The following is a 23,645-nucleotide window of genomic DNA, read 5'->3' on the forward strand; positions in this document are numbered from 1 at the left end:
CTATTTATATCAAAACTTTACTTTATTTGCAGTATTAGTGATCCAAATGTCCATCAGCAAACATATAGATAATTGTGATATATCCATACGATGAATACTAATCAGCGACCAAAAAGAATGAACTACTGAAACAATAGCCGGTGGATCTAAAAAAATCATGCTGCATGAAAGAAGCCAGACAAGAAAGAGGACAAACAACACACTTCCATTTCTATAGAATTGTATAAAATTCAAACTTACCTGTAGTGACAGGAGACAGTGGTGCCTGGGAATGCGGATGGGATTGGGATAGGAGTGGTGATCAGAGCAGACTGCAAGGAACAGAAGGAAGCTTTTGGGCCAGATGCACATGTTCATTGCTTTGTCAGTGGAGATAGGTTCACAGGTATATACATGTGTCAAAACTAATCAGATTGTAAACTTTATGTTTGGTTTATTGCATACTTTATGTTTGGTTTATTGTATCTCAATTTACCTCAGTAAAGCTATTTAAATAGCAAAAACCCAGAACTTCCTTGGGTGTCTAGTAGTTAAGACATCAAGCTTCCACTACACAGAACGTAAGTTTGATCCCTGGGCTGGAACTGAGACCCCCCATGCTGCGCTCTGTGGCCAAAACAAATAAACAGACAACTGCAGCCAAAGAAAGCAAAAACAAAATAAGAAACAAACAAGCAGGCTAAAAAACAACTCAGCATCCTCAGACCTGAAGATGCAAATATCCATATCTTCTCAGGAATACATCTAGTTTTATTTATAACAAAACTTTAATTAGTCTCAGCATTCTATGGTACAAGTTATGATAGTATTATTGACCTAATAAAATCCATCCGATTACTTTTTATTATAGGATAAGTATGATACTGTTCCCGCTCTTTAATGTTTTTCAGGAGAATGATTATCTTTAAGCACATTTTGTGGAGTTTCTTCTTTTTATATTCTGTTAGCTGCTCTATAAAATATAGGCAGTCAGGCTCAGTGTGTATATTACAGGATGGCCTTGGAAGAATCTGAAAATGTTGCAACATTCCTACAGTATAACAGCTTAATAGCATTTCAACTGTACAGAATTTTCCACATAATTTGAGACACTAGTTTCCCAGATAATTGAAAAGCACATCACATTTTTATAATTTATATAGATGACTGTATAATACAAACCTTAATGACTCTTCTTAAGGAAAAAGTCTTTGTTCATTTGTGAATGTGATTAATAGAATATATAATCCGATTAATCATAGATGAGATAATAGGCCCATTTGAAGAATTTCCATGAACAGAAAAGACCTGCAGTTAAGTTTTTTCCAGAGTGAGACATTTAAACTGTAAGATTATAAACTGCTAGAACTGGAAAGAATATAAGGAACAACACACATGTTTTTTCTTACCTCTCACATGCTGGGAAAGCAAGAAGGCAGTCAGAGTTCATCTCCCGGATCCAAGAAGTTCAAGAGCGTTATCCAAGGGTGTGTGACTACCGGACGGTCCTGGATGAGAAGCAGAAGTCCTGCTCCAGCCCTCCACCGCAGCCCAGGTGTTTCGTGGCCTCACAGTCAAAGAGTGATGTGTAGACTTCAGCACAGTGTTGCCCTTAAAACAGTTCATGAACACATATTCGTCTTACATTTCATTCTCTTTTAGGGAGAAGGAAGACAAGACTCCATCATCAAGTAACAAAAGCACTCTGAAAACAAAAGAACAACGTTTTCTCAGAAATACATTTGTGTACATTTGTGTGCATATAGAGATTTTATAATTCTATGTTCTTTATTCCTCCCTTAATTTTCTTTGTTGTTGAAGTAACCCATGATTAATCAACTTTTACGCCTTTTTCTTCGTAGAATCTGTCTGTCCAACACGAATTCCAGTGGCAGCACGTGATGAGAAGGGGTTTGATATTCTTTTAGGCTTGGGTATAAAGAAAAAGGCTAAGAAGAGAATTCAGCTTTCACCAACAAAGATTAAAGGATATGAAATAACATCCAAAGTTGATTTATCAGAATTCACAAGGTAAATGTTATATGTGTTTTTCTATTTTATTATTTTCGTGCGTGTGTGTCGCTCAGTTGTGTCCAATTCTTTGTGACCCTGTGAACTGTAGCCCACCAGGCTCCTCTGTCCATGGTATTCTTCAGGCAAGCTGGAGTGGGTTGCCATTTCCTCTTCCAGAGGATCTTCCCCACCCAGGGATCGAACCCGGGTCTACCTTACTTCAGGCAGATTCTTTACTGTCTGAATCACCGGGGAAGCATAATTGCTTTACAGTGGCCTAGTTTCTGCTGTATAATAAACTGAATCAGCCATATGTATACAGACATCCCCTCCCTTTTGAACCTCTCTCCCATCCCCCCACAATGTTATATGTTGATACAGTTTTTTCTTGATAAATCTGTAGACATGTTGAGAATTCTTTAAGCTCATACACATTCTTCTTTTTCCAGCAATGTTTTCCCAGAAGGTCTTCCTCCATCATACGTATTTGTCTCCACTCAGAGATTTAAGGTCAAGAAAATGTGGGATTTGTGGAGGATTTTAACCATTGATGGAAGGCCACAAATAGCAGTTACCTTAAATGGAGTGGATAAAACATTATTATTTACAACAACCAGCAACATTAATGGCTCACAAGTGGTCACCTTTGCTGACCCTCGAGTTAAGGTAAAGATGCCTGGGTATGATTGTGGTATTCATGGGGAATTACCGTCAAGTTGGTGTGTTTTGGGAGAGGAGAGCCATAATTTAAGATGACTGAAAAGATACTGATTTCATAATGTAATTTTGCTCACTGAATAGAAGCAGCAAAGGAAGAAAATTAACATTTTTTAAATTATTGGAGTATAGTTGATTTACAGTGTGGTGTTAATTTCTGGTGTACTGCAGAATGATTTATTTATACGTATATGTTATCCTTTTTCATATTCTTGTCCATTATGGTTTCTCACAGGATGTTGAATATAATACTCTCTGCTGTACCCTGGGAAGGACCTTGTCGCTTATCCATTATATCAGTAACAGTCTGCATCTGCTAACCCCAGCCTCACACTCCATCCCACCCACCCTTCCTGCCAGCCACAGTTCTGTCCTCTGTGTCTGCGAGTCTGTTTCTCTTTCTTAAATCAGTTTTTGTGTCCTATGTTAGATTCCAGATATCAGGGATATCACACTGTGTCTGTCTTTCTCTCTTTCTGGCTTGCTTCAGTTAGTGTGATAATCTAACCCATGTTGCTGCAAATGGCATGACTTCATTCTTTTTATGGCTGAGTAGCATTCCATTATATATACATGTATATAAAACATATATACACATATATAATATCTTCTTTGTGCATTCATCTGTTGATGGGCATTTTAAGTTGTTTCCATGTCTCTATGAACATAGGGATGCATGCATCTTTTTGAAGTATAGTTTTGTCTGAAGTATAGTATATTGTCTGGATATATAACCAGGAGTGGACCATATGGCAACTCCATTTTGGTGAAAATCTGTCTTAATTCATGTGAGATTGTGGGGTGGGGAAAATCATATTTTTCAGTGCTTGCTTCTAAGTGCCAGGAGTATTTACTTATAATAACCACCCAAGGAAGAAGCTATTGTTCTCATTTTACAGGAAAAAAAAATGTTCGGGGATATTAAGTTCTCCCTCTAACTAGCATGGCTAGTATATTGTGACATCAGGAATTTAATTTCGGTCTAGTCAGTTTCAAAGTCCATGTTGGTCTGCTTTATACTGCCATGTCCTACAGGATATTGAGGTAAAGTCACATTTGTCAGAACATTAAATACAGGTAGATAATGATATAGAATTTGCATTTATTAGGGGGACAGTTTATATCCCCTGAAGGAACATACATTTAATAAAATACATAAACTAAAAGTGTGTTTTCCAAGGCACATGTGTTCAGAATACAGATATCATGATAAAAACAATTACATTTTGATTATTATTATAAGTCTAATAGTATGTTATATAATTTAGGAAATATACAAGGCTGTACATGGAACTATGCATTTTTGCAATTTCTTCATTTGGTGAGAAGAATAAATTTAAAACATTATTGTCTGCTGTTTTCATTAAAGTCAACGTGCTGGTTTCTGTGAGAAGTGGCAAATGAATATGGCATGTTTCTCACCTAAATGAACTTATTTATAATGTGATATCCAGTGCTTCTGGTATCTCATAGAAGTGCAAAATGTTACTGCAGTGTGGAAGAAAAAGTGAATTCCAATACAAAATGTGGGCAAGTCTTCATAAATGAGTTGGTTTCTGGAATGGACTTTGAATGATGTATAGGATTTTGTGAGATATATCCCTGTTTATTTTTATTTTTATTTATTTATTTTTCCATTTATTTTTATTAGTTGGAGGCTAATTACTTTACAATATTGTAGTGGTTTTTGCCATACATTGACATGAATCAGCCATGGATTTACATGTGTTCCCCATCCTGATCCCCCCTCCCCCCTCCCTCTCCACCCGATTCCTCTGGGTCTTCCCAGTGCACCAGGCCCGAGCACTTGTCTCATGCATCCAACCTGGGCTGGAGATCTGTTTCACCCTAGATAATATACATGTTTCAATGCTGTTCTCTCGAAACATCCCACCCTCACCTTCTCCCACAGAGTCCAAAATTCTGTTCTGTACATCTGTGTCTCTTTTTCTGTTTTGCATATAAGGTTATTGTTACCATCTTTCTAAATTCCATATATATGTGTTAGTATACTGTAATGGTCTAATGAGATGGATGAAACTGGAGCCCATTATACAGGATGTATAGGATTTTGATGGAAAGAGAGGACACGGGAATCAGTGGTTCATTACTAAGGAGTCACGTGTAGTAAAGTGCAGGGTTTTTATGTAGAGAATAGAATGTGGTGCCCCCTGTGTTTCGAGTATAAGATACTCACAAACAGACAAAGCTAGCCAGGTATAAGTTCAAACTTGTATCTTGTATGTGAACATGGGCCTGGGAACTCTACACACGGTTTTGCATTTCGTTCAGTCGATGATGGAATTCCATCAGAAAGTCTCGGTCACTGTCCTGTCAGGATCTAAGCAGCTCTCTCCTCTGCTCCTTCCCCTTCATAAAGAATACCTTTGACTCTTTCCTGGACCTGGGCTTGGTTCGAGGAATACAGAAATTATGAAGATGGGGGCATGAGATTAATTCTAGTAGAGAATTCTAGGTTGGCTTGGAGGGAAGGGACAGGGATTGAGATGTGTTTAAAAATTATTCAAACAAAGCGAGATACCTGTGAGCCTAAATTATGACAGAGAAGGGCAGTGCAGAAGTGAATCTGAGTTTTGCTTAAACTTTTTGCGTCTACTTGTTATGGCAACTGAGGTAAGGAGGAGGAGGTAAGGGTGCTTGCTGTGATTTAAAAACGGGGGATATTATTAATATCATTTCATGGAAATCAGGAGAGGAAGAAGGTTTGGCAGAGACTGTCACAGTGGACGGACTAGTTACATGATCCACGGTTGCTATGAAGTACGTAGGATGAGGGGATGAAAGAAGCCACTTGAACTGGGACATGAGGAACTTTTCTGTGACCTTGAGGGAGTTGTTTCCACAAACACTTTGGTCCAGCTTCTTGGGAATGTGCGACGGAAACTCATGTAGGGATTAATAAAGTGACTGGTGGGTATTGGCCTTTGGGACCCAGCTTGGGTCAGGGTGAGTTAGAATATGATACAACCAATCTGCGTGGTATGGATTTATGGTTGATGACTAAAGAATAGAGACAAAGAAGATACAAGATTGCTAGGAATTCTCTTTATGAATCTCCTGTATTCCCTTCCTATAGACATTATTTGATGAAGGCTGGCATCAAATTCGCCTCTTAGTAACAGAACAAGATGTAACTCTGTTTATTGATGATCAACAAATTGAAAACAAGCCGTTACATCCAGTGTTAGGGATCTTCATCAGTGGGCAAACCCAAATTGGAAAATATTCTGGAAAGGAAGAAACTGTTCAGGTGAGTAAAAATGATTTGCTTTTTTCATCCTATAAAATGGAGCTTTGGTGATAGTATTTATCACATTTAATTGTATTTAATTTAATTCCTTTAAGGGACTTAATCAAAAAGTGGTCAGTTCTTTAGTGAAATTGTATGTTTGTGTATGTATGAAAATGAAAAATCAGACTTAATATAATAATTCTTAGAAATATGTTCTCCCGAGTGCATGGTAGAATTCTATGCTATTATGAAACATTAATTTCATATTTCCCAGGAGAAGCATAGATTATATCATGAATTTGGAAAAGAGAATGTGATTATTGTGAGTGGCAGTTATAAAAATTTCTTTGCAGCTGTGAGGATAAAATTAGATTAATGTGTGTCAGGATTTTCATAAGCAAAACTGTGACTGTTCTGGTATTCTTTTAAGCTAGCATATCTATTATGGGTTGAGAGGTGTATATTTCAAGCCATGTCTTGAAAAATCCTTTATTTGAAAAGGTATGTTTTTCTCACTCTGTTTCTATCAAGAGAAGATGGTGTCATATCAGATGTATGATTATGGTCTCTATGTACTAATGTCAAATTGTAGTAAATATTTAAATAGTAAGAGGTGCTGGGTTTACTCATCACACAGCTCTCTGTGCCAAAAACTAAATATTGGAAACCAAAGATGGTTTCTTGAGCCTACTCTGTGCAATCAGGGATGTGGAGAGATGCAGGGTGAACATGGAAAGCCTGGGAAAGCTTTCTGGTGGTCCAGGAAACGCTTTCTAGAGGAGCTCTTAATACAAGGATACTACATAAGTACCACTGGGTTTCCCAAGGAAACCAGAGATTTGTGTTTGGTGCTAGGAAAGTTTTCCTTGGAAGTTACATTGCATCAATCTTTATACTGTATGTCAAGAATTCAAATTTTGTGTTCTTATTATTTATTGTATTTTACTGTTATCAAAGATAAGTGCTTTGATCTGTGTCACATTATTACTACAGTGACTGCTTCTGTGTATCTGAGTTGCTTTTTATAAGGCAGTTTGTTTGGCCCTCAACTTTAACTTCACTGGTTTTGTGTTTCCAGTTTGATGTCCAAAAGCTACGAATCTACTGTGACCCAGAGCAGAACAACCGGGAGACAGCGTGTGAAATTCCTGGATTTGTGAGTAGGATGGATTATTTTTTCCACCAGGTGTTGCTTTAGAACTTTCAATGCAATAAATAGAATGCAGATAGCATGTGAGCTTGAATTTAACTTACAGAGTTAATCTGTTTCTTCATTTTCAGTGCAAATAAAATGATATTGATTAAAACATATTTTGAGGTTCATAATTGAAATACTGTTACTATGTATTAATGTAGAAGTGTAAATGGAAGAGCACAGGGAACATTTTTTCATCATCTTGGGGGTCGTTGTTGTTCCACTTCTTGAATGAAGCAGGGTTGGACCTGCTCGAGAAAAACATAGAAATCATTGTCTGAATGTCCAGTGAGTAAAACACATTTCTAAACTTCATTGATTCTGATGTGGCACTATTCTGAAAAGTAGAAAATGATTCATTTTCCTGTTCATTAGCATGCTTTTTCAAACCATAATGAATATAAAGTTTTCTTCTTATTGTTGTTAGTCAGGTAAGATTTTCTTATATTTCTAGGATATAAGCAACTTTCTATCTATTTAGAGATTTTAATGCATTAGGAAGAAAAAGATTATAAACTGAAATGTTAGAGTCTGATCATACGCATGTGTGAAACTGATTTTTTTCTGGGAAAAAAATGGTATATTTTTGGTAATGCAGAAATGGTAGAATATAAAACTTTTTGACAAAGTGAATTCTCAGTGACATTTGAGGTCTACATGGTTCTTCTCCTTGTTATAGTCTTGTCATCATCTTCTTTTTCCCTATTAAACTGAGTAACTTATGGATCCACATCTTCTGAAAATTTGAAAGCACAGAGCAGTGAATTTAAGGGATCTATAATAAAAATCAACAATGGAAACTTCTAGAAATGATTCCTTCTGCGTTTTCTACTTTAATTTTTTAAACACTAACTTTTATACATACTTATAACTTGGAATATAAATTTCTTTCGTTTAAACACTATAATGTTTATTTTAGATACTTATAACTTGGAATATAAATCTCTCCTAAAAGCATTAAGCAGTTATTGTATTTTGAGAGTCTGTTGTACATACTTGATTTATTGCGTTTCTCCACTGACTTTTGCCATGACCATGGCCACTCCACCCCCCGCCTCCCATAATAGAAGCATAGCTTGAGACTGTAGATTCTGAGTTCTCATATCCATCTTCTGTGTTTTAATGCCTCCTTCCTCTCATGTGTGACTTCTTCTGGTTTTTTTATACCCTTTTTCACCTTTATTCCCATCTTCTCATTTTTTTATTGAATCTGTTATGTTTGGAAAGACTACTAACATATTTAAAATTGTGCATTATTCAGTAAGAAATAGAATGTTTAGCAAGAAGCTTTCCTAAAGTAAATTGCATAAATTGAATGTATGTAGTTTGTGACTTGCTTAGATGTGTTTTGTCTTTTTCTCTGGTTCTCAAGTGATTTCCCCAGGGTGCATGCATGCGTGCTAAGTCGCTTCAGTTGTGTCTGACTCTTCGCATTCCTGTGGACTGTAGCCTGCCAGGCTCCTCTGTCCAGGGGATTCTCCAAGCAAGAATCCTGGAGTGGGTTGCCCTGCCCTCTTCCAGGGGATCTCTCTGACCCAGGGACTGAACACGAGTCTTTTATGTTTCCCTGGAGAATTCCGTGGACAGAAGAGCCTGGTGGATGACAGTCCATGGAGTTGCAAAGAATAGGACACAACTGAATGACTTTCATTTCACTAAGTGATTTCCAGAAAGTTCAAGAGAGCATAAAACCCCACGTTGAGGTATTTTTATTCCTGCGTGGCTGTTTTACCAAGCACACTCTCATCATTGCTAATTTCCTTCCTTCATCCTATTATAAATATAAGAATAACATATATAGGTAATTTTTTAGGATAGTTGCTATCAAATGTTTTAGCTCTTGCTGGTTTTGATACTTCATTTATCTCTACTCTAGACAAAGAAATATCTGTAAATTAGAAAGATAATTTAGAAATTTAATTCAAAGCATGTCCTAAAAACATGTTTGTTGTTGTTTTTTTTTCAGAATGGTGAGGTAGGCCTGGATACTATTATTCTCCTTATGGTAATGTTTGCATGGTGGGACTGTTTAGCTTCTTCCATCAATTGTAAGTATATTAGAGAAATAGAGTCCATTTCTATGTGGTTTGAGTGTATCTGGTATTCATAGCTTGTTTGTGTGATGCTGAATTTCTTATTGGATTGGGAAGTAAATGTAAGTTGTCTTCACCGTTTCACACACACATTGACACATGTGTGTGTACACGTGTGTGCGCATCCTGCCGTGTGGTGTGTGTACACGTGTGTGTGCATCTTGCCGTGTGGTGTGTGTACACGTGTGTATGCATGCCGTGTGGTGTGTGTACAAACTGTGTGTGCATCTTGCCGTGTGGTATGTCTCCTTCTCTTTTAGTGCCTCAACGGTCCCAGTGATGTAGGTTCAACGGCAGCTCCCTGCATCTGTCCTCCAGGAAAGCCAGGACTACAAGGGCCCAAAGTGAGTAACACCTAACTTGCTTATTTTGTTAAAACAATCAAACTAAAGCTGAGCAAGCACAAAATTCCTAATCACCATTGAGCCTGTTGTGAATATTCTGCCTAATATCTTAGAAGAGTTTAAATGGTGAGTTTTAGTGATTTTTAAAAAAAAGTGTATCCTAATCTGTAATTGCCTTTGAACCTTAAATTGATACCACAATAAAGTGGGGGAGAATATTTTGTTTGCTTGCTTGTCCATTTGTGTTTTTTCCCCTTAATGCCGCTACTGTATCCCAAGAATGATACTTCCTTACAACCAGGTGAAAAATGAAGAATGATATGTTCAAAATTCTTAAATGTCTAAATGCTTAATCTGTCAAGATGATTTTCAGATAGAAAAATGAAATAAAAACTTTAAAATTGGTTTGAGTGTTGTGTTTGATGTCCAGGTCTAAAAAGAGAGTCAAAGGTGTGTATATGTACTCATTTATATTTTTACTTATCATGCAATAATTATTTTTAGAAAGTATATTCTTTTAGTCATTTTCATACATGCATATCTCCCAGTTGCATTTCCATATTTATTTGCACATGTATCTGCATACATATTATTTGTGTGCATATGTATTTTTTGTGTATATTTGTATAAACACATATTCATTTGTGTACACATGTGTATATGATTGGAAGTATGATGTGCATGCTATTTTATAACTAGTTACCTTTTACATAATAGTCTGAATCTGTTTCTATCTACTAAATGTGAATGACTGAATTTTTAAGTAAGTTGACACTGACTTTGGCATCACTTAGACATAGCCTAGGACACTGAGATGTTAGTGGCTTGTCCTCTGTAGATGAACCTTGTTTGTGCCACTGTGCTGTGCCTAGTCGCTCAGTCGTGTCCCACTCTTTGCGATAGCATGGACTGTAGCCCTCCAGGCTCCTCTGTCCATGGGATTCTCCACGCAAGAATACTGGAGTGGGTATCCTATCCCTTCTCCAGGGGATCTTCCCGACCCAGGAATCGAACTAGGGTCTCCTGCACTGCAGGCAAATTCTTTACTAACTGAGCTACCAAGGAAAACCAAATCTTATTTACTTAATATTATTTAAAAATATCATCTAGATAAAAATGTCTAACTTGAAAGAAGTATGACTTCTTAGCTTGAGAGAATGTTCTGAGTATTGATCATTTATTACCTGGAGTGACCATAATAAATTTTGCTAAATATGAATTATAATATTCATTTAGATGGAATTTTCTGATAAATTTAAATCATCACAACTAAAAAATTTCAGATTTTAGATTGGTGATCTGGGAGAATTGAATTCTGGTCTTTTGTGCATGTTTCCCCATCCATTTTCAGGTGATAGTTTATGACCCACTTCAAACCTAGCTTGAAATTAGGAAAGAAACATAATTTAAGAAATAAAAGGATAAATTCAAAGTAAACCTGTGTGGCTTGAAATTTGGCTTCAGTCCTTCATAATCTATTATTGTGAACAATTTTTAGGTTGCATTTAGGAAGATTAATTCAAGTGTTCTTCTGATAAAGTAGCCATGTTATTTAGGACGCTTTGACACAAAGGAAAAATACCTGCAATATGCTTCTCAAACAATTTACCTTGCAAGGCAGGTGTGACCTACCTACCCGCAGACTATCTTTTGAAATATGTTTATACAACTTTACTTAACTTGGAATATTTTACATTGAAGTGATTTGATCTGCAAGAGATACCATGTGGAAATCAGAGTTCCATGACATTGACCTCTCTAAGCCCAGAGGAACTTCCATCTGCTCAGGTTGCCCCCAGGGCCTCTAAGGGGCTGTCCATTCTGGGGGCAGGCATCCAGGGTCTCCTGATGTATCCTGATCTTCATTAGTGGTCCATTAGGCATCTTGAAGTGATACCAATTTTTATGCATGTATGTTCCTACAGCAAACTTTTAGCACGCCCTTTGTCTTATCTGTTAAAGCCTCTGATTTTCAGTATTTTCAAGTTTCATGTGTTCCTCATTTTCATTCTCTCTTCTTAGTCATCATCTCACCCCTTTGCCACCTACTACTTTAAGTGAAATTGCAGTTTTCCACTGATCTTCAAGTTGGCGTGCTTTCTCAATCTGCTTTCCATTTTCTTCAGAAACGCTGGCAGGAGGCCAGGAACACACACACACACACTCTTCCATCCTTTCAGGGCTCTTTCCCCTGGAGGTTGTTCCTCACTCACATCAGGGACCTGTATGTGAAAAACAGGGTCCATAGCAACAGCCTGAGGTTTTCTTCCTTTGGAGAACTTCTGGCCTGGAAAATTGATAGGTTTTTAATTAGTGCACCAGAATCAGAACTAAAGCAGATGAAGCGATTTTACTATACATCCAGCTGAGATGTATTGGTCGTTTTTGGTAGATGTTGTCTGGAACGTTTTACAGATTTCTATCAGGCAGACTTACCTGTGCAGGAGAGTCCAGTCTTCCCAGTAGCGAGACATTGGGTTCTGGGAGCTGAGAGTTAAGTCATGCAACTGAAAGAGGAGAAATGCACATGTGGATGGGTGAGTACATGCTGATTCTAAGATGCAGTCAGTCATCTGCTTCAAGGTTTCTGAACTTCCAACAAATATGACAACCCTTTTGTAAAACCAGGTTAACTTAACTGAGATAGCCCATACGTTGGCTTCCCTGGGAGCTCAGCTGGTAAAGAATCTTCCTGCAATGTAGGAGAGCCTGGTTTGATTCCTGGTTCAGGAAGATCCTCTGGAGAAGGGATAGGCTATTCACTCCAGTATTCTTGGACTTCCCTGGTGACTCAGATGGTAAAGAATCTGCCTGCATATCAATGTATGACAAAACCCACTGGAAAAAAAAAAAAATAATAATAAAAAAAAAAAATTAAAAAAAAAAAAAAACACTTCTTAAGTCAAAAAAAAAAAAAAAAAAAGAATCTGCCTGCAATGTGGGAGACCTGGGTTCGATCCCTGGGGTGGGAGTATCCCCTTGAGGAGGGCATGGCAAACCATTCCAGTATTCTTGCCTGAAGAATCCCCACGGACAGAGGAGCCTGGTGGGCTACAGTCCATCGGGTCGCAAAGAGTTGGACACAACTGAGCGACGAGGCACAGCATGTTCCATACTTGGCGTCTTCAATAATCATAGAGAAATATATCTGTTGTGGGGCTGTGAGCCCCTGAATGAGGCTGGCTTATTCATTCTGTGTCCCTACTGTCAAAGGGAATGACTAAATTAATGACACTCTGGGAATGATTTTTGTATGGAAGCATTTCACAGTGAAGGTTATAACGTTCAGTTCTCCTTTGGAATTTCAGTGTCTAGAGTAGTGCTTAATAGTAATAATTTTTGTTTAATGAATTATAAAATGATTGAAAAAGTAAGATTCACCTATCCCCCAATTAATCCACCTGGAATGCCTTTGTTCTATATGAAAGATCCAGGCAATCTCTGGTTTAAAAATAAATCCCTTCCAAAAGACCTGTCCATGCAATGGCAGCTTCTTCCTCCACTTCGTGGCTAAAGGGACATTTGTGGGGACAAACTCCCCACATTTGATCTAATCTTCATAATCTGCCTGCCAGTGCAGGAGATGCAAGAGAAGTGGATTCGATCCCTGGGTTGGGAAGATATCCTAGAGAAGGAAATGGCAACCCTCTCCAGGATTCTTGCCTGGAAAATTCCACAGACAGGGAAGCGTGGGCTCCAGTCTGTGGGTTCTCAAAGAGTCAGACACGACTGAGCACACACACACACACAGAGTGAAAATGTGGAAAAAAAGCAATTTTTTTTCAACTTTTTCCTAAGGAAGAAGCAATTTCTTAATAATTTATTTTCTCTGAAATACCATTCTTTCTACAAGTTTATTGATGCCCTTTGTTTCAACCCTGATGGTTCTACTGAGTAGGGATTCCTTTGGGTTATCAAAGTAACCTCGGGCTAAAATACAAAAGCCTTTGGAAAATTTTAGGAACCACTGGGCGTTCACATATTTATGCTGATTTCCCCAAATTAAGTGGATTCCTTCTAGCTGAAGAGAATTAGCATTTGAGTTTTGAGGGAGAGAAGAGGTTGGTTTTGGTGAAAACCAAAGGAATTGGTCTTAGGTCAGATACTTCTGTGGAGGCCAATGGGTAGTCTCAAGGCACAGGGGTTTTGAGAAGAAAGCTTTAAAACACTGGATTCAGGCCTAGGAGACCTTTGCTTTGGATGAATAACTTAAAATAATTAGCTTACTTTTGCAAGCGCAATTGTTTCTCACTTTGTTCATATTTGCACACTTGCAAGGCCGTGTGCAGGGATGTTTCAACTTAGTCCATGATGTTCCCATTCCTGGCAGAAACTCAGAAATTCTGTGGCACAAAATCAATTCATCATAAGTAAGAATTGCTTTTCAGCTGAATACTTATTTTTTGAAATTGCACATGTTTCAACTAAAGTAGAAGAAAGTAGATTGAGAATTTAGTCACAGTTGTGTAATTATATGTCATATGTCTAATTTAATATATTTGGAAAATCGTTTCCACATTAAGCTTGCTAGCCTTCCCTGGGTTGGTTTTGATAACAGTTTGCATTTTGATGTGGGCAGAGAGAGAGGCATTTAGGAGCATCGTGTCTAAAGTTGAATTAGCTGAGTTCCCATCTCCACTGCTGCTTTGTAACCTTGGACAAGTTTCCCAACCTTCCTGGGCCTCAGTTTTCTTATATATAAAGTGGGAACAGTAAAATTACCTGCTTCATGGGATTCTTATGAGCATTAAGAAATTGAATACAGGTAAATCTCATAGGGGGCTTCCCTAGTCGCTCAATGATAAAGAACCTGTTTGCCAATGCAGAGGACATACGAGATGCTGGTTCAATCCCTGGGTCTGAGAGATCCCCTGGAGAAGAAAATGGCAATCCACTCCAGTATTCTTGCCTGGAAAATTCTGTGGACAGAGGAGACTTGTGGGCTACAGTCAATGGGGTCTCGAAGAGTCAGACATGACTTAGCAACTGAAAAACAGCAGATCTTGTGGAGCAGTGCTTAATGTGTAGTAAGCAATCAGTAAAGGTTGGTGTCAGCTTTTACTACAGTAGTAAAATTGAATTTTTATTCTAATTAGCCTTCTCTTAAAAAATCAGTTAGGGTTTACTTTATTCTTCCAGTTTTTTGGAAGCAATAGCAAACCTACCTGAGGTTTTGCAAATAAACCAGTAGGGCAATAGTTCAAATAACCACTAAAACCTACCAGAAATAATACAACCTGCAGAAGAGATTATTTTCCCTCTGCAGGCCATTGACCTGTGTTGCCTTAAGAAGCCACATTGGGTTTATCTCGTGGGTGATTTTTTTTCCCTTGGAAACTTAGTTTTGATTCATTTAAAATATTATCATTAAGTATGTTTTGTACTTTTATGCAGCTTAAAAACACAAGTCCTGTTTCTTCTCATGCCAAAGTTTTATTTCAGCCTCATCATCATAGAAGTTAAACCTTCTCAGATCCTTTTGATGTTGTGAATTTTGCTGATAATTAATACTGTATGAGTAAAGAGGTCACTAACAGATTGGAAATAATCAGTTCAGTTCAGTTCAGTCGCTCAGTTGTGTCCGACTCTGTGACCTCATGGATTGCAGCACACCAGGCTTCCCTGTCCATTACCAACTCCTGGAGTTTACTCAAACTCATGTCCATTGAGTCGGTGTTGCCATCCAACCATCTCATCCTCTGGTGTCCCCTTCTCCTCCCGCCTACATTCTTTCCCAGCATCAGGGTCTTTTCCAATGAGTCAGTTCTTCACATGAGGTGGCCAAAGTATTGGAGTTTCAGCTTCAACATCAGTCCTTCCAATGAACACCCAGGACTGATCTCCTTTAGGATGGACTGGTTGGATCTCCTTGCAGTCCAAGGGACTCAAGAGTCTTCTCCAACACCACAGTTCAAAAGCATCAATTCTTTGGTGCTCAGCTTTCTTTATAGTCCAATTCTCACATCCATACATCACTACTGGAAAAACCATAGCCTTGACTAGACAGACCTTTGTCAGTGAAGTAATGTCTCTGCTTTTTAATATGCTGTCTAGGTTGGTCATAGCTCTTCTTCCAAGGAGCAAGCGTCTTTTAATTTCATGGCTGCAATCACCATCAGCAAATAGTTATTGATATTCTCCTTGGTACTCAGCATTGTCCTAAAACAGTGGAAAACATTGACCATGTGTTTAAGGGGCCTCGATCCAAACGATGGATGAAGAGCGACCAAGGGATGATTTTGAGAGAACCCCTGTTATGAATGAGTGACCAGTGAGTGACTCGGGAACTGCTGCAGTATTCAGTAGAAACGGCACCAGGAGGAGATGCAGGAACCAGGAGGGTACACTGACTGGAAACCTTGTTATCCTGACTCAGACGCAAAAGGAAGAAAGTCTTCCCAGGAGAAAAAAAGAAGAAAAGAAAGATGGAATTTGTTGAGAAGTAGTGAGGCCAATCAGAACATGGTTAAAGAAAGATGGCAGAGAGGCCAGAAATCTGTGTGGATCTTCTCAAAATAAGAAGAAAAAACGTCTAATACCCTAGAGAATGGAAACCCTGCTCTCTAGTGCCCCGGCTGACACTGGCTATCTTTGGATTAGAATTACAAACTGTGCCTCTTCAGCATGAAATTACATGTCCCTGCATTACTTTTCTCCCCAAGTTTACAGCTATTCCTTTTCCATCTCTTTTAAAAACGGCGTGCTCCTTCTCCTCAGCCTTTCCACATGGTCAACCTCTTGGGCAAGCATAAGGAAAAGCCCATCCCTTCTCCACTGGCTCCTTGATAGAGTTCACACAGTTCTTTCCATTTTTCCTGTTATGTTTCAGCAACAAACCTCCCTCACCAGTAGCCTGAAGTCGAATTTCAGACCAGAGCACTTGGCTCTCTACAAGTTCCCTTAGCAGTGGCCTTTAGTTAACATATAATCGCTGTGGTATGTGTGAATGATTTCTTGCCGTAGATGTGAAGCCCTGCTGAATTGAAATCAGTTATCTCTCTGTAGTAGTTCACCGATAGATGATGGCTGAGACATGATTTTTTTCAGCAAGATGCCACTCATGGATTCCATAATACACAAATATGATATTATTGTTGTTTTTGGATACACCCTGTGTTTTTGTGGGATCTTAGTTCCCTGCCCAGGGATCAAACCTATGCCCTCAGTGGATGGAGTCCTAACCACTGGACCACAGGGAATTCCCTGATACTATTTTTTGAAGTATTTCTTAGAATTAAATTATAACACACACTCACCCCACAAAAAAAAAGTTGCTTTCATTGCTTTTCACACATGGTCACCATCTGACTGGTCAGTTCAGCTCAGTCGCTCAGTTGTGTCTGACTCTTTGCAACCCCATGGACTGCAGCATGCCAGGCCTCCCTGTCCATCACCAACTCCAGGAGCTTACACAAACTCACGTCCATTGAGTCGGTGATGCCATCCAACCATCTCATCCTCTGTCGTCTCTTTCTCCTTCTGCCCTCAATCTTTCCCAGCATCAGGGTCTTTTCCAATCTGATTGGTCAGTATTGGCCATTGTGCAACATGCTACAGTTTTTAGAATTTGTCTGGGCTTGTTGCTAGGCTGTACAGAATAATGTTCCTTGAAGGTCTCTGGTTGGTGAGGACAGCATTTGTATTTTAGGTGTGACATGTATTCAAGGACGCTGGGAGCTGGACAGGGTTGTTTGACTTGGGCCTGGTTTTCATGAGGCTTCGTTTTCATGGGGCTTCCCTTGTAGCTCAGCTGGTAAAGAATCTGCTTGTACTGCAGGAGACACTGGTTTGATTCCTGGGTTAGGAGGATCTGCTGGAGAAGGGATAGGCTACCCACTCTAGTACTGTTGGACTTCCCTAGTGGCTCAGCTGGTAAAGAATCTGCCTGCAATGTGGGAGACCTCGGTTCGATTCCTGGGTTGGTAAGATCCCCTGGAGAAGGGAATCGCTACCCGCTCCAGTATTCTGGCCTGGAGAATTCCGTGGACTGTGTAGTCCATGGGGTCACAAAGGGTTGGGCATGACTGAGTGAATTTCACTTTTTCTTTCACTTTTCATTTTGATGGAAATATTCAAATTGTAGAAGTTTAATAGTGTATTAAAATGAAATTATAAATATAGGCAGAGACACAGTGACTAGATTGAAAGGAACAATTGTTCTATGGCTTTAAACTTCATTCCCACATGGAAGATGGTGTAGCCTGTGGACTTTAAAAAAAAAAAAAAACTAACTTTTTTTGGATATAAATTATTCTTATTTTTATTGAAGTATAGTTGAATTACAATGTTTTGTTAGTTACTGCTATACAGTAAACTTATTCAGTTAAGCATACACACACACACACACACACACACACATATGTGTTTTTTCATGGTCTTTTCCATTATGGTTTATTGTAGGATATTGAATATATTAATAGTTCCCTGTTCTATGCAGTAGAACCTTGTTGTGTATCCATCCTGTATATAATCGTTTGCCTCTGTTAACCCCAAATTCCCAACCTATTCGTCCCCCACCTCTCTATCCCCTTGGCAACCACAAGTCTATTTCTGTCTTTGAGTCTGTTCCTGTTTCATAGGTAAGTTCATCGGTGTCATATTTTAGATTCAACCTACAAGTGATATCATATTAAAAATAATTATAAATTGAATTGTTAAATCATAAGTTGTGGATTCCTGTAGTGTAATGTCTAGAATAGAATTAAAGTTGTAGACTTCTGAGTGAAATATTAGTTGTTGAAGCCATAATTGTTGTGACATTGCACAGTTTGTTCAGAATTCTAAAAATGTTTCCTGTCATAAATACTGACATTTTACATTAGTGAAAAGTACTTCCCTTGTTATACCTGTAATGTTCACAGACTTAAATCCCTGAAATATTTCACAGTAAAAAGGCTTTACTTTTAAAAGTAACTATGATATCATTTTTCTAACCCTATTTTGGGATTTCCAGTTTTACATTTGTTTGTTTGTTTTACAAAAAGCTGCAAATGATGGAATTGGTTTTGAACCCTGGAGGGCTCTGACTGAATCAGTAGAGTTGGTTGTTTTGGACTGAGAGCTTTTTTTTCCTCTCTAGGGTGACCCCGGACAGCCTGGGAATCCTGGCTACCGCGGACAGCCTGGTCAAGATGGTAAGCCTGTGAGTACAGAAAGCTTGGTCATCTCCAGTACTGGGATTTTAGGGTCAATGTAACCTCATTGCACGGGGCCAAGTTCAACAGGCAGGGGAGATTTTATTCAAGACAGTTGTTATAGAGGAGAGTCAGCTTCACACAGTTGAACCAGAGGGGGAGGGAGGCTCCTGAGTGCGGGGTAAACTGGGGGGAAAGTGCTGGAGGCCTTTGAGGGGAGGCTGATCCAGGGATGGAGCAAACACAGTTGCTCCTGAGTCTGGCGGGTGTCCTCCGGGGGTTTAGCCCATGTATTTGCTCATGTGCACCTGTCCAAGTTAGGCTCCTCACCTGTTTCCTTCATGGTTCCGTTTAAAAAGGGACGGCTCCTGGGCCCTGGGGAGAGACCTGGGCTGTCAAATGGGCAAGAAGCTTTCTAAAAGATTTACATCTCAAAGGACCAGATAAAGAATTTAGATGATCAGTTTTCCAAAGTAAATGCTATAAGAAAGGAGATCAGGAGTGTAGAGTTGGGAAGAAAAAAACTGAAGTTTCTTCAAGCTGAGTGCAACATTAGGGCTAGCTTGATCAACAGAACTAGTGTATTAGTCACCTAGGTATCTTCACAAGAGCATACATCTTCACTACTTTTAAAAAATTGCCCAGGGAGTTCTTAATAACAATGAATAGATGGGTTCAGAAATCCTATTTTATTCGCTTCATATCTTAAAGTTTTCAAGTTAAAGATGATGTTATTTTCCTAAGAATATATGCACTGTAATATCCCTATAATCTGACTTTTAAAATATCTTATAAAGTGCATAGAGAATTTTAGGGATATTTATGAATTAAGGAAACATAAAGCTTAACCACTTTTAAGCAACTGAGGCAAATGCTTACAGGTAAGTCATCTGTCAGGATGTTTATCACAGTAAACAAACACGATATATTAGGTCTTGAATGTTAAATAATTTTGCCAAAAGAGTATCTCCTGGGAGACTTTATCATGAAATATTAACTCTTGCCATGAAGCCTGGGAAGGTTTATGCTGTGAGTCAATAATTTTCGAGGCATGAAGAAGTATAAGCCTCATGTTAAACCAGCAACACCCCAACCATCAGGATTGAGGAGCTTGTTCAGTCCCTGACGGAGGTTTGCTAGCAAATTTCATACCAAAGATACAGCCAGCTTTGGAAGCGGCAATGGAGGGTGCCTTCCACGTCTGTGTTGCGTGGGAAGGGGGTTAACATACAGGGGAGCTCCTGTGAGAGAGATGACAAGGAATGGCATCTGCAGAGGTGATGGGGCGGTGGTCAGCTTGGAGCCCAGGAGCTGTTGGCCGGGGGCTGGTGCTGTGAACTGACCACCCGCACCCCCAGGACTCACTCCCTGGAGAGTGAGTGTGACGGAGATCGGTGGGGGCTGCAGAAAGGGAGTGACGTGGTCTGACTCACGATTCAGAAAGATAAAAATGAACATTCTATGGAGAGATCACATGAGTGTCAACTGAAAAAAAGTCATAACCTAAAGCTTTATTCAGGGGACTTTCTGAGGACTTCAAGACTGGGAGGCGTCCTCTCAGACAGCGTGAGGGACTGCTCTGGAAAAGGAGAGGCCAGAATATAGAGGGGTTATTGAAAAAAAAGATCAAGTCATGCGGACATCAAAGGTTATCCGACATCTCAGCTCAGGAGTTCAGTGGGTCTCCGTGTTTGGGAAGGGCCTGAGGCTGGGCTCCCTGAGGTCATTCCCTGACCTGCACCTCAGCCGCCTGGAGCCAGTTGTCCTGCCTCCTTATCCCGCGGCTCCTCAGGGCACATCCGGGGGGCTGCCAGGGCTGCCGGCCTGATGGTGGGCAGGCTGTTTCCACCTGAGTCCCTCAGGGCTGACCGTCCAGGCAGCTGGAGAGCGGTGGCTGCAGCATCCTTTGATTCCTGATAGGGCAGGTGGCGTTTCCCAGGCACATTCACAGTCTGTGCCTAGACTGTCGAATTTGCTTTTCATAGTTTTTATTTTGGCTGCGCTGGGTCTTCGCTGCAGCGTGTGGGCTCTTAGCTGTGATGGCCATGCTTCCCTGCGGGGACAGGAATTTCCCTCGCTGTAGTACGAGGGCCCAGGAGTCCTGGCACACGGACTCCCCGTTGCATGTGGGATCTTAGTTCCCTGACCAGGGATTGAGCCTGAATCCCCTGCTTTGAAAGGTGGATTCTTAACCACTGGACTTCTGGGGAGGTCCCCTGGATTTGCTGCATAAATGTCATTGAGGACCTTGATAAATGAGGTTTCAGGGAGAAGCTGGGTAGAAAACTGGATTTGAGAGAGGTAAATCAGGAGGTCAAATGGTAACAGGGTACAGATGCTTCTGAGGGGTGTAGCAGGGAAGAGAGACCTAGAGCGGCGGCATGTGGAGGATATGGGACAAAGGGGGTTTGAAACAACAGGGGGTGTTAGAGCATGTTTCTGTCATGATGAAAACGAGGTGGAAGGGGGCAATGTGGTGTTTTGGGAGATAAGGGGTATTCTTGGGAAGAAAAGGCTTGGGTGGGTAAGGGCACTGGTTCTACCCACTAGAGGGAGAGTATGGCCTGGATAAGAGTCTAGGCGGTTAAATGTTTGCATGGGGGCAGAGAGCCAAGCCGCCCAGTGTAGCAACAGCTGGGCGTGAGGATGGAAGGTTTAGCATCAGAGTGCTTCTATTTGAGTTGAACGAAATGAGTAGATTTCAGTCCTAACATCTCCCCCTTTTCCTTTATCCACTCCTGCGAGGTACCTGTCAGTTCTCTTATAACCCTCCCCTTTCTCAGGATAGCTGCACGAGTTATGTGACCACAGTGCACTCCCTCAGCCCCATTTGCAGGGGGGTTTCCCCTCTGATCACACAGAGGGAGGCGGGCTTTATGAAGACGAGCCGGCTGCCTGGAGACCCCTTCCACGGGACACGCTCTTCCTGTTGCTGGCAGGTGCAGTGCTGTCCCAGCTCCAAAGCAGAGACATTTCACACGCTGACATGTCACCTGCTGACCCTTCCCAGTGACATGCAGCTCCGTCACCTGCTGATCCTTCCCAGTGACATGCAGCTCCCCGGACAGGACTGCCAAATTATTCGGGCTTTTGTCTTTTTAGTGGTTACGAAGTCCTGGGAAGTATTGAGAGGTGAGTACGTTCCACAGGTTATCAGTTCTAGTTTGCTCTTTTTACCACTGGAAATTAACTATAATTAGACTTCCTAGTTGGCACTAGTGGTAAAGAACCACCTGCCAATGCAGGAGACCCAAGAGAGGCAGGTTAATCCCTGGGTCAGGAAGATCCCTTGGAGGAGGAAATGGCAACCCACTCCAGTATTCTTGCCTGGGAAATCCCATGGACAGAGGAGCCTGGTGGGTTGCAGTCCATTAGGTCACAAAGAGTCAGACATGACTGAAGTGATTTACCATGCACACAGCCTGATACAATAACTTTGGATGTTATACTGTGTGACTCTCATTTGAACGATACTAGGCTTATTGTCTCATCTCATTCAGCACATGGATATTTGTGTGTGTGTATATAGCTGTAGCTCTGCAGTGTCTGACATTAAACGTTAGACACTATCAGGTAATATCTGCTGAAAGAGAAAGGACAAGCTTAATAGACAGGGTAATGTCCACATCCTAAACTCTAAGCCCTGTGAATATGGCACCTTATGTGGCAAAAGAGACTTGGAGATGAAGACATTTTCTTGACTAATCTGAGTGGCTCAGTGTCATCACAGTGGTTCTTATAAGAGGGAGGCAGGAGCGTCAGGCAGAGGAGGAGATGCTGTGGGTGATGGAAGCAGAGATCAGAGGGAGCTGCCCTGAGCCGAGGGATGCAGGCAGCTTCTAGCAGCTGGGCAAGCGAAGGGACAGATTCTCCCCTGGTGCCTCTGGAAGGAAGGCAGCCCCAACAACACCAAGAATTTAGCTCCCTAAGACCCATTATGGATTTCTGACCTCCGGAACCAGGAGTGTGTGTGTGTTAAGGCACTCTGTTTGGGGGGATTTCTTATAGCAGCCATGGGAACTGATACACTACTGCCAATCCTGTTTACCCAAAGGGATACCTTTTTCTCTTACGTATCTTCCCACCCCCTGTCTTTTCCCCTCTACAGGAGATACGAGGTTGGGTGGCCAGGCAGTAGGAGAAAGTGAGCCTGGAGCCAGAGCAGCTGAGGGTCATTAGTGCGTGTCCAGGGCCAGCGGTGGAGTGGGGCGCGGTGGGTGGGGCCTCTGGCTGGTGACAGAGGCCATCTGGCCAAGGAAACTTGGATGGAACAATTCGAAGGGAATTCTGCTTTGTTTGGATTTGGTTTTGTGCAACCCCCCTCAATCAGCAATTTGAATCTTTTTCACATTATAACCAGGCCAAGTCAACTGAAGCTTTAAATAGGAAATTATTCCATTCTGGAGAAACACTAATTTTCATCAGGAAAATGCCTTCGACCCGAATTAAAGAGCTGCCTTCAAATCCTTCCACTGCTTTCTCATTTCTCTATCAGTTAAATGACTTCTCTCAGCACAGTGTCTGAACGTATTACTATTTTACTGTTTCAACACTATCAAAAGAGAGGCAGAGGAAGTATTTATGTATCCTTTTAGGTACTTAAGAGTAGGACAACTATTAAAGGCTCTGCAATGCTATGAACATTGGAGTTTTTAAAAGAAGGCCATTTTGGGAAACATAATGGGGCTACTTTATGATCTTGTAGAAGTTTTGGCTTTTATGGTGTTTGTTTCGGTCTTTTTTTCTGTCATCATTAATTCCTCTTCATGAAGGAAAGTACTTCCCTGAACCCAAAGCCCCGGCTGGTTGTCGGGAAGATCTGGGGCCATTCTGCTGTCTGCTTTTGAAAGTTGTTTTGCTTTCTTGGGTCTCAGCTTTTCTGTCTGGAAAATAAGAAAGTGGTGCCCAGTGAGGCCC

At 40.5% G+C, this 23,645-nt stretch overlaps 1 protein-coding gene across 1 annotated transcript in view; it reads left to right on the forward strand.

Moving 5' to 3' along the window:
• COL21A1 (collagen type XXI alpha 1 chain) overlaps positions 1–23,645 on the forward strand; it is a 264,373-nt gene that overhangs the window by 131,217 nt on the left and 109,511 nt on the right. The window contains exons 4-10 of the mRNA XM_061146356.1: positions 1,842–2,010; positions 2,442–2,658; positions 5,807–5,980; positions 7,041–7,118; positions 9,124–9,132; positions 9,511–9,594; positions 18,674–18,736. Of these exons, the coding sequence (XP_061002339.1) occupies positions 1,842–2,010; positions 2,442–2,658; positions 5,807–5,980; positions 7,041–7,118; positions 9,124–9,132; positions 9,511–9,594; positions 18,674–18,736 (794 nt within the window). The remainder of the gene's footprint in view (positions 1–1,841; positions 2,011–2,441; positions 2,659–5,806; positions 5,981–7,040; positions 7,119–9,123; positions 9,133–9,510; positions 9,595–18,673; positions 18,737–23,645) is intronic.

This window comes from Dama dama, chromosome 7, assembly GCF_033118175.1.
Source record: "Dama dama isolate Ldn47 chromosome 7, ASM3311817v1, whole genome shotgun sequence".
Taxonomy (NCBI): domain Eukaryota; kingdom Metazoa; phylum Chordata; class Mammalia; order Artiodactyla; family Cervidae; genus Dama; species Dama dama.